Below are 16,326 nucleotides of genomic sequence, written 5' to 3'. Positions count from 1 at the left end.
GTGTAAATGCCCACTACTTACCAAAAGAGCTTATTGCAAAGAGTTGACATAACTCACTTGCTCAGTAAACAGCTTGAATAGGGGTTTTATACTTCAGAACATTAAAATCAGTGCCATAAAAAGTACCTTCCACTTAGTATTCATCCCGAAAGTAGAGCATCACAAAGAAGCACCTGGGAGTTCCCTGGTGGCTCAGTGGGTTAAGGACCTGGCATCGTCACTGCTGTGGCACAGGTTTGATCTCTGATCCAGGAACTTATGCATACTGTGGGCATAGCCAAAAGAAAAAAGAAGCACCTAACTTCACAGATAATCATTTTAGCCCACATTTGTTAGAGGATTATTGACACAGGAAGGAAGAAAATGATGCGATTTTTAAAAAATTTTTAATTGAAGTAGAGTTGATTTCCAATATTATATTATTTTCAGGTGTACAGCATCATAAATTAGTATTTTTGCTGATTATATTCCAGTGATGCAATTTTTTTTGTCTTTTTGCCTTTTCTAGGGCCGCTCCCTCGGCATATGGAGGTTTCCAGGCTAGGGGTCCAATCGGAGCTACAGCTGCCAGCCTACACCAGAGCCACAGCAACGCGGGATCTGAGCCGCGTCTGCGACCCACACCACAGCTCACGGCAACACCAGATCCTTAACCCACTGAGCGAGGGCAGGGATCGAACCCGCAACCTCATGGTTCCTAGTCAGATTCGTTAACCACTGCGCCACGACGGGAACTCCTATGTGATGCAATTTTTATATCTTTCGTCATCTGATGCTTTTAAGAAAAAAGATACCAGTTTTGATCAGTGCAATTTAAGTCTCTACTCTGCACCAATCTAACGTCAAGGGATGCTTATCCACCAGTCATATGCCATCCTGAATCCAATAACTCACATGCAAATGTCAGCCAACAACCAGCAGTGGGAAATGACCACTGCTTTATGCAGATCTGAACTTAACTGAGGGACAGCATGAGGGTGAAAATGTTAAGCTCCATTACTAATCTGCAGTGCTGTCCACTTGCCTAAACGTGGCCGTGGGAAGCGTGGCCTCCCTCAGAATCCTCTCCAGCCACATCCCTGCTCTCACCAACAGGCGCACCATCACATTTAGACTCCCCCCCCCAAGTATTCTCTGCATACATCATACCACCTGCCAAGCAGAGACAAATAAGAAGCAAGCACATCCTGTCCTTTCATATTTTCCCCCAGGTGTACTTTAAAGAGTTCCCACAAGGTGGCAGGATTGTAACGTGCTGAGATTGATGAGCCCCCAGTATTTGTATTACTGTTGTTTTACCACGTTTCAGAGATCAGTGTTGCCAAAATAACACAGGCCAAATATCACGTCCATAAAGATGACACCTCCCCTCAAGCTCACACTGGCTTGGAGGAGAAAGAATCACCTCTCAACGACCATTCTTTAAAGCTTCCTTTAAATTATCGCATTAGAAAACCTTTCCTCTTAGCTTAGATTTTGATGGGAAGTAGGGTTGGAAATGTCCTTAATAATAAGATCATTTTGTTCTTGCGTAAATCTCAGGACACTTTCTATTCCATCTCACATGTTCCCTCTTTAAAATGCTATTAGAAGGGGAAAAAAAAAAGATGCTTGAGTGGCAGGGTGAGCAGCTCCCTGCTCTACAGGGTGTGAGAGAGAAGGAACAGGAGGCCCCAGAGCCAAATTTGCAAGCAATGTCAGGCCTGGTTTCAGACTTGCCCCCAGGAAAGTGATGCAAAGCAGACTCCCTTTAACAGTGAGAGGAGTGATCTAGGCTTGCACCAAAAACATTGCCAGATTAGATTGTTGGAGAATTTTCCCATTTAAATCCTAAAGTAGATACACATAAAATCCTCTTACCTTGGCACTTCTCAGTCCTCTTCCATTTTTTTTTTTCACTTTTTAAAGTTTTATTGAAGTATGGTTGATTTACAATGTTGTGATAATTTCTGCTATATAACAAAGTGATTCACTTACTCATATACTCACATCCATTCTTTTTCAGGTTCTCTTCACATATAGACCATCACAGACTATTGGGTAATTGGGTAGAGTTCCCAATACAGTATACAGCAGGTCCCCATTGACCAGTCATTCCATATACCACAGGGCACACATGCTGATCCCAGACTCCCAGTCCATCCCACCCCCCATGACTGCCAATTTTATAAAGGAAGGTGATGGACATTTTATTTAAGCAGTATCTATAATATTTATCCTATTGCAGATTGATGATAGGAAACATCATCAACTCCGAGGTCCTTAAAGAATAATGAACAATGAACTTAGATAACAGCGTTGTACTTTGAGGTTACCTAATAGAATGATGCATTGTTCTCACTCTTGTCTATCGCACTGGTCAATCTGAGAATACTGTTTTATTCGCCACTGTTTCCACTGACCTGTCAAATTTACCTGTTGCAAAAGTGAAGCAGGAGCCTTTCCAGGAAACACTCTTCTTCCTAGATTTCAAGTGGGTGTGCTATGCAGTGCTTCTTAACAGGATCCTTACAAAGTCAAAGGTTTTTCTGAAATAATGTAAGCAGGGCCTTTTTCATCTGGAAAATCTGATAACATGTAGCAGAGGTGCTCTGCTTAAGACCACCAGGAAATCATCTGGCCCTGTCCAGCCTGCCAACAGGCAAGGTTAGCATGGAGTTCAGGCCACGACGCCCAGAACATACAAAAACAAACACTCTCCATGGAGTTCCCTTGGGTTAAGGGCCAGCATTACCACTGCAGCAGCTCAGGTCACTGATGTGGCCTGGGTTTGATCCCTGGCCCGGGAACTTCCATGAACCATGGGCACAGCCACAAAAAAAAAAAAAAAAAAAAAAAAAAAAAAGCTCTCCGTAACAAAGAACTGCTACCTAATCTTTACAATAGCTGCTTCAATAATTTAAAAAACTGTATCAGAAAAGTTATTTCATATTAACATCTGTATGTAGCCCTAGACCAAGGTAGGGATAACATGGAAATAACCCGCTGGTGGTTTCCTTTTAGGCAACCCATTTGAGTTCCCTAATAGCTCCACCTCCACTGACCTTTTCAGTCCCTCAGTTTTCAGAGCTGAGTGTTTAGAGGTGTTTTCGCTAAATTCAGCCCCTGATGGCCTCCCAGTAGGTGGGCTCTCGTCAAGATTTCTGAGGAAGACTGCAGATGACGTATGTTTGTGGTGATGGTTCTCTCTACGGGAAATATTGTGGGAGGTTGATAAAGAATCCCAATTCTACTAATAGCATCATTGCAGGCTGAGACATTAAGCTACCAAGGCCCTTCCACTTGGGCTCTTTTCGCAGGCAGTGTAATAAGAAAGGTGCCACATGTTGACTCCAAGAGAGGCCTATTCATCTGGGTGAACAAAGAGCATATCCCTGTTCTACCCACTGGGTTTTTGCAGAGCTGTGTGAATTCCAGCCACAGCCTGCTCTTTGTAACTGACCATCGCCTGGGGTAGCAAGAAGGGAAATACTTCCATAAAGACTAATTTTAAAGCATTTCCAAAGAGTTAAAGCCTTTTACCTGCTGTGGCAGAGTGCTCCATTTGACCAAGCTCAAGAGAAAAGAGGGCATGGCTTTTCCTCATCAAGTAAAAATCTCCTGTGCACTGATGAGTCATCTCCAAGGTGCACTATTTGGGAAGAACGTGCTGCATCAAAAGCCTGCCTTGGGCTCTTTGAGAATCTCTGCTGAGTCAGTGTGCACTGGGGCAGAGGCCCATCCAGAGCAATTAACTATAGATCTTTCAAAACGGTGGTGTAGTTAAGAGCATGCAGTGTTTGTTTTTTTATGTTCTCCTGTACTTCTTGTTCCAAAAGACTCTTCAGCAGCCTGTACATGGAGCTATTTTGTGAAAATAGAGAACAGAGAAAGGAATTGTGGCTTTGGTCATTTGAAGAGCCTTGATTATCTATTGAGCTGAGGATTCCAGTAGCCAAAGAAGGTTCACGCGGCCAGGACTGGCTCTGTCATTTGCCGGGCCCTGAGCCAAGTGAAAATGCAGGGCACCTTGTTTAAGAATTGTTAAGACTTTCAGGATGGTGACAGCAGAGCATCAAGCTCAGGTAGCATGCCTCTGAAGCTAGCCTTGCACTGAGCTCTCCTTGTAAGCACCCTAGGAAGTTGATCTTTGAATGGTGGCTGTTGAAATGGTGAATGGTGGGTTATATTAAAAAGTGTGCTGGGTTGCCTAGCAACAGGCTGAGGGCCTGAATGGGCTGACTTGCAAGTTGAGATACACCAGCTTGAAAGTCTAAGTTCACAGAAACCTTCTAGCACCAGTAATTTTCAAGAAAAGGTACTACAGTGGGAGAGAGAAGTGGGGAGGGCAAGAAGGAACACATTTTTCTACTCTTAGAACTCAGTGTCAAGCTTGTCATTTTCCCTGTTCAATCTTCTAAGAATATAACTCTTCATGAGTGAAGTAAAACTGAGAAGAAAATTCCAGTTTTCTCAGAAATATAAACAATGGTTTTCCTTCAGGGATAATGAAACATGAATTAATCAGTGAATATTTTTGAGCACATTGCTTTGGCAATTCAAGGGTGCGGTAAGAAAACAGATTCACATTCACTGAGCACTGAATAGTAAGTACCTACTATGTAGGTGAATAGAGATGAATAAGAGACAGGTTTTATTTCTAAGGAACTTAAGATTATATGAGAACATTAAACTAAAATATAAGCAACTATTAGGCAGCAGCATTACATTTTTAAAGAATGGAGTCTGTAACCTCTTCTCTTCTCTCCTTGGTATGTTACAGGGTCCTTGTGCTGCAGAAACAGAACCAGCTCTCCTGATAGGGAGCAAACAGTTTGGGCTTTCGAGAAACAGTCACATCGCAATTGCATTTGATGACACCAAAGTTAAAAACCGGTATGTATTGTTCCGAGTTATCAGATAAGAACCAATAAGTGGAGTCCTAAGTATTTGTATTTATTCACGTTGAATAAACTACATTCGTTGAAGTTCACGTCGTGGCTCAGTGGTCAACGAACCTGACTAGCATCCATGAGGACGCAGGTTCAATCCCGGGCCTCACTCAGTGGGTTAAGGATCCGGTGTTGCCATGAGCTGTGGTGTAGGTTGCAGACGTGGCTCAGATCCTGTGTTGCTGTGGCTGCGGTGTAGGCTGGCAGCTGTAGCTCCCATTCAACCCCTAGCCTGGGAACCTCCACTTGCTGAGAGTGTGGCCCTAAAACTACAAAAGACAAAAAAAAAATTTTTTTAAATAAAGTACATTCATTAATAAATGTGAACTTTTTTAAAAAATTCACTGAGTACAGTAGAGAACAGAATTATATTTGTCTGAGCCTGAGAAGCCCAGTTTAGGAAATCAGCAGACCTGGAAAGTCCTCCTCTGGGAAAATGTTTTGCTGTCCTTTATGAAACAGCATCCATGATCAGATGACACTCTGTGTTAGCATAAGAACACTCGTCTTCTTCTGTTTTAGTTTGCATGCTTTTATCTCACAGTCTCACCATTGAATTTGAAGTGCGAACCGAAGCTGAATCAGGCTTGCTGTTTTACATGGCTCGGATCAATCATGCTGATTTTGCCACAGTTCAGCTGAGAAATGGATTGCCCTACTTCAGTTATGACTTAGGAAGTGGTGACACCAACACCATGATCCCCACCAAAATCAACGATGGCCAGTGGCACAAGGTAATAGTCTCCAGGATGTCGGCAATACTCTACGAGGACGTTACTGGGTGGCAGCCATTGGCATCTCCCTGGCACCTGTACTGTTTTGCCAGTGCCAACACTGACTCTGGTGCTGCTGGAATGTGGCCAAGGCTAGAAATAAAGCAAGTGCCGTGTACCTAGTAAAATGTGATCAGACCTGGGCAGGTTTATATTTGACCATTTACGTGCCTCAGCACGGTACTACAAGATTCTAACATTGCTCTACAGCTGTGGTTCCCCAACATCTGTCCACAAACTAGGGCCAGGCCATTCAAGTCATTTTCAATACTCTGAGTATTATGATGATGATGATGAGACAGTGGAGCATGTTCATTGTAAAGCGCTATGTATTCAACTTAAAAGAATTGTATTTCTTCTGAGAGTGTATTTTCCTCCTTTTGAGATGCTAAAATGACCTCTCCTTTATGAAGTAATATTTGACAGACTTAAAAGCTGGCAACACTAAAATGGGCTCAAAGGTTCTCCATCCCCAGTCCTACCCGACACTAGCCCACTAGCCTGAGCATGCCAAGAGTCTGGGAATCTGCTACGTCGTGTTTACAGGCCTCTAGGGTGTCATTTCCACCCACAGTCATTTGGAACAACTTTTAAAACGTTGGCCTTATACCCAGAAGCTGGTACTATTATGGGCACAGAAGGCTCATTTGCCAGCTTACTGTCCTCTTTGGCATGCCTGCAAGTAGATAATATACTGCCTGATTAAAATGAAAACTCAGAATTTGTCTCTGCACCTGTGGTAGCCTATTAAGGCAAGCTTCCCTAGGTAGACCAATTAAATGCTTAATTTTTTTGAGTAAGATATTATTAGATATTGAATTCTGATATATTAACATACTTGGGCTTGTATTGTACAGAGAGCCAAGGAACCTGAAAAAAATGTAATAAAAACCGCCAAGTCAACCAATTTGTTATCTGGAAAAAAAAAGAAATTTTCCAGGGAGCTTATGACTAGCAAATACAAGTCTTTATGAAGGAGCTCATATTAAGGTTTATTCTCATCTCTGCCTAATAGAATAATAAATATGACACTTGAGAAAAAGACATATTGTTGGGCCACAATGAGGCTGGGATTAAGAAAGATAGTTTAAATACTCTAGCCAGATTAAAGAAGGATTTTATCCTTGAAGGTTTTTTAAAAAATTGTTTCTGAAACCAGAATAGATAAGTGTAAAATAAGGCTTTAAATTACTCTAATCCTGATGTAGGTTCATTTTTAAACCATTATTGTACTCCAGCATTTCACAGGCTTACATGCTCCTTTTCCTAAATTCAGGCTCAAGGATTTTATGCTCAAGTTCTCTTCACACCCGTTATTTGTCTGTGCCCCAGAGGATAATTTATTCCACCGCTGTCATTTCAGCACCAGTCAGTTCTCCATCTTTCTCCCTGACTTTGTACTAATCAGCTGCAGAAGAAACAGCAGTGCAGCCTGGATGCACTGCCCTTCCTTCAATGCTGCAGAAGTGCCTATTCAGCGTAGGGATGTGCCATATCTGAAACTGTGCTGGGGAGGCCAGGCTTTGCTCAATCAAACTAATGCACTTTTTAAATTGGACATGAATTTTGCAGCCCACTTAGTTCACGACAGGGCTCTCAATCTGCAAGTCTCCTTACAACAAACGTACCTCTTGACACATGCGCACTTGGCAACTATAGAAGAGTCTTCAACCTAAAACTCGCCCAGGAAGATTTCATGCTCTTTAGGCGATGGTACCAATACAAAAGACAGACTTGGAGATATTCAGTAAATAGGTTTATTTTCACTTATATTATGGGTTTAGCACATATTAGGTGCTTAGTAAGTTATTTCACTTTTTCTGAAGGAATATCCTTAAAGTTGTTATATCATATACGGTGGATTTCAAATTTATCTATGATTGGTATTAATGAGTCCTCTTCTTTTGGTAGATTAAGATTATGCGAATTAAGCAAGAAGGAATTCTTGATGTAGATGGTGCCTCCAACAGAACCATCAGTCCCAAGAAAGCCGATATTCTGGATGTGGTGGGAATGCTTTATGTTGGCGGTCTACCCATTAACTACACCACCCGAAGAATTGGTCCAGTAAGCATTTTACTTGTTTCTTTGTGGCCTAAATAGCTGCCTGAGTCATGTATGTATATAGTGAATTATTAGGTCACCTTTGACCCATGACCAAGTATAGATGAATAGGAAATCATCTTTTTTGAGAAATGAAAATTTTTCTAAACAGATTTGACTCTGAGAGGCAAGGTTACAAAACTGAGTGTACACCTTGGTTTGAATACCTCCTGAACTGTTCACTAGCTGTGTGATCTTGAGCAAGTTACTTAATTTTTCTTTGACAAAGTTCTCTCTTTTGTGTAAAAAAAAGGGGGGGGGGATAATAATAACACCAAGCAAACAAGGTTGCTGGAAAGATTAAATGAGGTAATATATTTAAAATGCTTGGAAGTGTACCAAGTATACAGCAAGCTCTAGACAACAAGGAAGATGATAATGATGGTATTGATGCTGTTGTTTCAGGACTAGAGATTTAGCAAATAGTGAGAGATGCAGTGTCTAGAGTACAGCTGTCCAACACTGGATTCAGAATTTAAGGTCCTCACAAATTTGCTAAATCATTATTCACCCAATAATTTTTGGTCAGACCACATGTCCTGGTTTGCTTTGGAAAGCATTCTTAAGAAGGGTTAAACACAGGGATTAGTGGTTTTAGAAAATGTGCTACCCACAGGTGTGTCCCATTTCTCTGCTCAGATTCGAACATGATGGTGCAGCGTTGTTCTTCATCAATGGCAGGTGTTCACTATGGTTATAATTCTCGGTATTTGGCTCCTCTTGCCGATATCAGCATTACTTTCCTTTCATAGCTATTGGTTATGCCACCCATCTAGATCAATCAAAATGAGAATCTCTGAACTGAGAGGGGCAGGAGTGTTTAACTTGGGTCCCTTAAACCAGATGAAATATGATGAAGCAGAGTATGATTGGTTTATTTCCAAAGTCCCTAAACTTTGACCGTTTCATGCAAAGCAAACTTTCAGGTTTTCTGTATGTGCATTTTCTTAGGAACGTGTCCACTGGTTTCATTAGATTTTCATAAGGAAGAAGCACTGAACCAAACCTAATTATCTTTTCAAGTAAAATTTGAACATAGATTATGAAAAAAAGTGTATATAGTAAGGTTAATAAACTATTAATAGAAACATGAAATAGAAACATGAGACTAATTAAAAGTTACAGTATCAGGAGTTCCCCTCATGGCTCAGCAGTTAATGAACCCGACTAGTATCCATGAGGATGCAGGTTTGATCCCTAGCCTTGCTCAGTGGGTTAAGGACCCAGCTTGCTATGAGCTGTGGCATAGGTCACAGACGTGGCTCAGATCCCGCGTGGCCGTGGCTGTGGCATAGGCTGGCAGCTACAGCTCTGATTCGACCCTAGCCTGGGAACCTCCATATGCCGTGGGTGTGGCTCCAAAAAGACAAAAAAAAAGTTACAATATTCATAGGGACCCATAACTCTTTCAATCCAGTGGTCCCACTAAAGACATAGTGTGCAGTATTTAGAATATCAAAACAGTCATATTCCAGGCTAGATACATTCGACTTAAGAAACACAACACAGGAGTGCTCTTATGGTACAACAGGTTAAGGATCTGGCATTGTCACCACAGCAGCTTGGGCCAGTGCCATGGTGTGGGTTTGATCTCTGGCCAGGGAATTTCCACATGCTGCAGACGTGGCCAAAAAAAAAAAAAAGAAAGAAAAAAGAAAAACAAAGGGCAGCACAACACAGGATTCTCTGTAAGCTTGTGCTGAAGCCTGGGGCGATCGTGCTGACCCAGGCAGTCTTGGAGATGCCATAGGACAATGGGCTGATGATTAGAACACCCTACAAATGATCGAGATCTACAAAAAGGCAAACTTCTGTTGAAATCTGATGTGTGTTTCTTCTGACATGACTATTTAGGTGACCTATAGCATTGATGGCTGCATCAGGAATTTTCAGATGACGGAAGCCCCTGCTGATCTTGAACGGCCAACCTCCAGCTACCATGTTGGAACGTGTTTTGCACATGCTCAGAAAGGGACGTATTTTGATGGAACAGGTTTTGCCAAAGCAGGTGAGGTGCTTCCATATCCTTCCTATAAAATATTAAGTAAGTCCAAATATGGACGTCTTGGTTGTATAGGAAAATAAAAGTCCCTGGGCTCCTAAATTAGTATCTTTTATTTAAATCAGAAATAAAAACTTAGAGAAGGAATAAAAATGCCTTTTAATGATTAATGCATCTGATTCTGATAAGAATAGAAGAAATAAAGCTAAAGGCTATTTGGAGAGTTTCTTCGATTGCTAGAATTGCTATCAGTAATAGCAAAATAAATGTAATTCTGCAAAAAGGTTCATATGTTTATATTATGTAATGTATCTATGTTCCAGTTTTCCCTGTCTCCCTTTCTGGAGATGAGAGAGAATTTTTCTTCCTCCCTCTCTTCAGTTCCTTGCAAAGCTCCATTTCATGTTCTCTCCTCACACACATACACACTGCACACATACTGGTGCCCATTTCTTATTGGTGGTGATGATGATTGGCCCCCTTTTTCTGCCTTTCTTTAAGTATCTTCCCCCAGTCCAGTGAACATTTCCAGTGCTGGTCTCATCACTGACAGTGAGTGTGCAATTTGGAAAGGAAAATATGAAATAACCAGTACAGAATAACAAAAAGTATGATGTTAACATACTTCAAGATAGATTCAGTCTAGTGGTTACCATAGGAACAAACATTTGTTACAAAAAAAATTAACAAGCACTTAGTATGTAGACATTAACATGGGAACCAGAACTGAACAGGATGTCATTTCTTCCTTCAAGAATACACTATCGTGGAGTTCCCATTGTGGCTCAGTGGAAATGAACCTGACTAGCATCCATGAGGATGCAGGTTTGATACCTTGCCTCGCTCAGTGGGTTAAGCATCTGGCATTGCCATGAGCTGTGGCGTAGGTCACAGACGCAGCTCAGATCTGGCGTTGCTGTGGCTGTGGTGTAGGCCGGCGACAACAGCTCCGATTAGACCCCTAGCCTGGGAACTTCCACATGCTGCAGGTGCAGCCCTAAAAAGACAAAAGACCAAAAAAAAGATACACTGTCAGAGAGGAGTTCCGATCGTGGCTCAGCAGAAATGAACCTGACTAGTATCCATGAGGACATGGGTTCAGTCCCTGGCCTCGCTCAGGGGGTTAAGGATCTGGTGTTGCTGTGACCTGTGGGGTAGGTTGTAGATGCAGCTCAGATCTTGTGTGGCTGTGGCTGTGGCATAGGCTGGCAGCTGTAGCTTTGACTGGACCCCAGCCTGGTAACATCCATATGCCATGGGTGCGGCCCTAAAAAGCAAAAAAAGCAAAAAAAAAAAAGATTAAGTAAACCAGTGACTTAAATATGGAAAATTTATTATAAAGACTTAAGAAACTAGAAAAGTCAGTGTCTTAGAATATGCTTCAAAATTGCATTTGCATTTCCTTTCTCTATAAATAAAATGGGGATATTTGAGCTCTTTTAGATCATTGTGGTACCATTTAGACTGCCCCAATAAAATTTTACTGAATAATCATTGAAATGCTTTACCTTGTCTAACAGCAAGACTTCTAACAACCATACCTGGCTGTGAGATTCTCTGAGCCAATCTTAGTGTGTATTCATTCCTTCATCTATTCCATATATATTAAACTTCTGTTATGTGCCAGAAACTTTGGTAAGCACACGAATAAAATGGTAAGCAAGATACGCAAAGACCTTGCCCTCAAAGAACTGATATTCTACGAAGGCAGGCACCCAAGAAAATAAGCAATAACTGTAAAGTTTGTTATATGATACAGTGGTGGAAGCATAGGTCTTATGAAAGTCTGGAACTTATAATTGTCTAGCACATGAATTGAAAGCTAGTAAAAACCAATGCACTGTACAAATTTAACAATTCCAAAATTCTGTTTTTTTTAAATCTTCATTGTACAGTTGATGGGTTCAAAGTGGGATTGGACCTGCTTGTAGAATTTGAATTCCGCACAACTAGAACCACTGGAGTTCTTCTGGGAATCATCAGTCAAAAAATGGATGGAATGGGTATTGAAATGATTGATGAAAAGGTGAGCATGTGATGTCTGATTATTTCTGATCTCTTCATAATATTGTTGTTTACATGTAGAAAGCTCTATTTGGAAGCCTTGCTCTATTCTTTGTCGGGAGAATGCTAGATTGTATCATCCTATCTTCTGGATTACCTCAATTCTTGTGTGTTTCAGCACACTTATTCCATAGACCAGCGTAAACTTTAAATGTGCCAGTTCTGCAGGAAGCCAACTGTATTGACTTATAATGGACTAAGTAACTTTACATCTGAAGCCCTTACTGTGTTGCCAAAACTACACTCTTATTCTCCTCTTTATGAATACACAGTCTGTGAAGCGATCGGTTCCAGTAGAGGGAAAAAAGAGAGGGCTTGAATTGTCTAAAATCAGTCTCTGCTTCTTATAAAGCACCTCTCAGAGGCCAAGATGGCTAGCTGACATATTGGTTTCTCAATTTTGATTTAAAAGCATCCATATACCATTTCACAATAGAACACCTTTATTATAAAGTTATAGTAGTAGAATAAAGTACTGTGTCCGTTTGCTCACAATGGATAATCTAATTCTAAATCTCTTTAGTCTCTGCCTGCCTTTGACCAGCAACCTGCAGTGAGATGACCAGTTTATATGTACTTTGAGCTACAGGGGACAGGTAGAAAGAGGAAGGCAAAGCAAGAAATTTCACAAGTGTCCTGTGTGGCTATTCAGTAGGATTCACACTTCAGCTCTGTTCACGTTTCTGTTCACATGTTGCCTCCCAAGAAGAAAAACCACATATTCCCCTAAAATATGCTTTCCTTTGCCTCTTGCTTCTGTCCTCTCAGTCTTCCACCCATCCTCAAAGGCAGTCAAGCAAAAAGATCCAAGAGCACAGAAACAAAAAGGGGGAACAAATAGGCAACAGTTTATAGATTTTGCCGGATTTTCAAAACACTGCGCCTTGTTGGAGTAAGTTTCACTTCTTCACTTGCTTATCACCAGGGTTCCTACCAACTTGTCAGGATATCAGGTTCCATCACAATGCATATGGATTTCTCACCAAGTTCTTTTTATATGCAAAATCCCATTACTGCAAACTCCACCCAATATTGTAAAATCATAACCAATATTTACATCACTGTATAGTTTACAACCTTTCCACCTATTTGCTTGCACTTCTGATCTTTTATAAACCCCCATTTCTTTTCTTTTGCCTTGTCAAATGTTTTGCCAGATTGACTGCTTTTAATGTTTCAATATGTTTCTTTTCTCCATCAGCTTCAAAAGAATGCTATCATCTCAAGTTTCAGGGACCCTGCCACATTACTAAAAACAGATTTTTCTCATTTAGACAAGAACTCTCAATCTAAGTTCTCCTTTGTTAAGAATTAAACTGGCCTCCTGGTTCAAAGTCTTTGGTACCTGTGACAGGAAGTGTGTCCCCCAACATAATTTATGCAGCTCTCACTCATGTATATAAAATAGATTCCATGAAGGGAAGAAATATATATATAATGAAAACATCAAAAGCTTGATTAAAAAAAAAAATCATCCTTTAAAATGAATTTGTAAACTAGCTTCCTAAGAACCCCACACTAAAAAGACCTGTGGTAGGATTTTCCCTGTGTATATACTACATCCTTTTTTGGTCACCTGGCCTCAAACTGTATTTCACCTTTCCTGAAAGCAGAGTTATTTATTATCAGCCTCACACATCTTGCCTATGGTTCCCAACAATGTCTAAAAGCAAAGAGCATAATTTGTGATGCCTGGTCATTAAATTTGTATTTTAATTTCTGTCGTTTTTGGTTTTTAAATTTTACCATGCCGTGCTTATGTTCATCTCAAACTATTCCAGCCAGTGTCTTTCCTAGACACCTGATGATTTTTACGACGTGAACTCCCACGGTACCCTTCTAATGAAACCATCTGTGGTTGTTCCATTCCCTACTTTCTAGCTCATGTTTCATGTGGACAATGGCGCCGGCCGGTTCACTGCTGTCTACGACACTGGGATCCCAGGGCATTTGTGTGACGGGAAGTGGCATAAAGTCGTGGCCAAAAAGATCAAACACCGCGTTGAGCTGACAGTGGATGGGAACCAGGTGGAAGCCCAGAGCCCAAACCCAGCATCGACATCAGCAGATACAAATGACCCCGTGTTTGTTGGAGGGTTCCCAGGTCAGTGTCGCTTACCCCAGCAAGAATTTCCTTGCTCTGTTGTGTGAGTGGGTTTGAACACATTTATGTTCTATAAATACATCCAAGAATGTGTGCCTAAGTATACTTGCTTCCTAGCTTTAGAATCGACTCCAATAACTAACACCTTAGCTGACATTTCCAGTGTATAAAATGAGCATTTTACTTATATAAACCACATGGGACCGAATGTTTCATGATAGCCTCCAAAATTTCATACGTGAGGAGATGCAGGCTGGAGGAAATGAATTTGACTTATAAAAGATATGAGGCATTTAACAGGAATCAGGCCAGAATTGTTCTTTCTGTGTTTTTTTTTTTTAAATTAATATACTGAAGGAATCATAAAATGTTATGGGACTTATTTCCTCAAGTTCTGGAAATCATTGGGTTAAACATAACTAATTTCCCCCTTAGGCTATTATAGGGTTTATATTTATATTACAAAGAAACCCAAGCAATAAATCTGCATTCAAAAATCCCTCTCTAGCACGTTAAATATAGCATGTAAACCACAGAGAGTTACCTAAAGTGCCCATAAACAAGAGTACCCAACTTGATGAGAAATAAGCCAAGTGCCTCTTAATAAAATGTAATAACACAGACTCCTGGAATGGTTTTCAGTATTTTGGCAAAAGAAACTTTTGTCCCCATTTATATAGAGCACCTCTCCTTCACAAAACAAGCACAATGTATATTCAGCAGTGGTTGATGGAGGAAAACACAGAAGTCATGGGGACCAATTCTGAGCTCCTCTTTCCAAGTTGCTTCTGAGTTTTGAAAATACCTACCTTTGCCTCAGTCAGGATGAACTCCAAGGTATCATGAAGGAAATAATGTACCATTCACAACCTATGTCATGGGATCCTAATTAGCACCTAGCAGGCTGGCTAAAAAAAGGGACTCTCTTTAATAAGAGAAAGATTTTGTGTGAGTTCACAGCCACCTTAACCTTTTAGGATTTGTTTTCACAGTATAAGAAAGCAATAAAAGGAGTTCCCAATGTGGCACAGTGGAAACGAATCCAACTAATATCCACAAGGATGTGGGTTCCATCCCTGGCCTTGCTCAGTGGGTTGGGGATCCAGCATTGCCATGAGCTGTGGTGTAGGTCACAGGCACGGCTCAGATCCCATTTTGCTGTGGATGTGGCCTAGGCTGGCAGCTGTAGCTCTGATTCGACCCTAGCCTCGGAACTTCCCTATGCTGCAGTTATGGCGCTAAAAAGCAAAAAAAGAAAAAAAAAAGAAAGGCATCCTAATTCAGTACTTAAAGCACTTTATCATTTACTTTGGTTCATTTAATAAAATTAATACTTTTTTTTGGCCATACCCACAGCATATGAAAGTTCCTGGGCCGGAGACTGAATCCAAGCTGCAGCTGCAACCCATGCCACAGCTGTAACAATGCCAGATCCTTAACCCGTTGCACCACAGCAGGAACTCCTAAAATTTAATACTTTTAAGTCACAACTGTAAACTTGTTCCTTCCAAACCAAATTCTTTGATGTCTTCACATGCATAATTGTGATATCACCCTATTTCATAATACATAACTATAAAAATGCTGATGTTTCTCTACGAGTTTAACTTAGTAAAGCTAAGAACAAAATCACTAACTATACATAAAATAGCCTTCCAATTGCATCTTAAGCTAACAGCTGACTTTGAAACGTGGTGTTAACATAGTAGCTATGTTTCAAAACTGAGCCCTCTGCTTGTTTTTTCAGATGGCCTCAACCAGTTTGGCCTGACAACCAACATTCGTTTCCGAGGTTGCATTCGATTCCTGAGGCTCACCAAAGGCACAGGCAAGCCACTGGAGGTGAATTTTGCCAAGGCCCTGGAACTAAGGGGCGTTCAACCAGTATCATGCCCAGCCAACTAATAAAAATAAGTTCAGCTCCAAGAAGGTCCTTTAAAACAAACATATCAAGTAAACAAAATATATTTTACCTATGTATGTTATGAAAGTTAATTTGTGCATGTATATTGAATTCTTTCCATATTTTGATGGTGCTAATTCAGATCCCAGACTGAATTTAATTCACGTTCTTTCTCAAGTCCATGAATATTAAACCTATTATTGCATTCTAAATAATTGTTTTGTCTGATTTTAAGGATAAAAGGCAACTTGATCATAAACTGTTGAATTTACAACAGTGCCCTGGAGTCATCTCAAGAAGAGTTCAGATGTAATTTGTGAAGGCAACATTTTTTTTTTACTAACTCCTATTAATACTTCTTTTATCATCCTTTTTCCATGTATGTCAGCTTTGGCTTTCTATCCAGGCCACTAAAAACAAGAGTGGATTTGGCATATGTGATTGGG

At 40.7% G+C, this 16,326-nt stretch overlaps 1 protein-coding gene across 1 annotated transcript in view; it reads left to right on the top strand.

The window, feature by feature from the left end:
- Positions 1–16,092, top strand: part of LAMA2 (laminin subunit alpha 2) — a 594,513-nt gene extending 578,421 nt beyond the window's left edge. Inside the window, 7 exon segments of the mRNA XM_047758965.1 lie at positions 4,763–4,875; positions 5,476–5,665; positions 7,616–7,771; positions 9,662–9,815; positions 11,705–11,835; positions 13,755–13,977; positions 15,725–16,092. Of these exon segments, the coding sequence (XP_047614921.1) occupies positions 4,763–4,875; positions 5,476–5,665; positions 7,616–7,771; positions 9,662–9,815; positions 11,705–11,835; positions 13,755–13,977; positions 15,725–15,882 (1,125 nt within the window). The 3' untranslated portion in view covers positions 15,883–16,092.
- Positions 16,093–16,326: the final 234 nt, after the last annotated feature.

Source organism: Phacochoerus africanus, chromosome 2 (assembly GCF_016906955.1).
Source record: "Phacochoerus africanus isolate WHEZ1 chromosome 2, ROS_Pafr_v1, whole genome shotgun sequence".
Lineage (NCBI taxonomy): Eukaryota > Metazoa > Chordata > Mammalia > Artiodactyla > Suidae > Phacochoerus > Phacochoerus africanus.
Note: the sequence above shows the minus strand (reverse complement) of the source record. Positions and strands in the feature narration are given on the sequence as shown.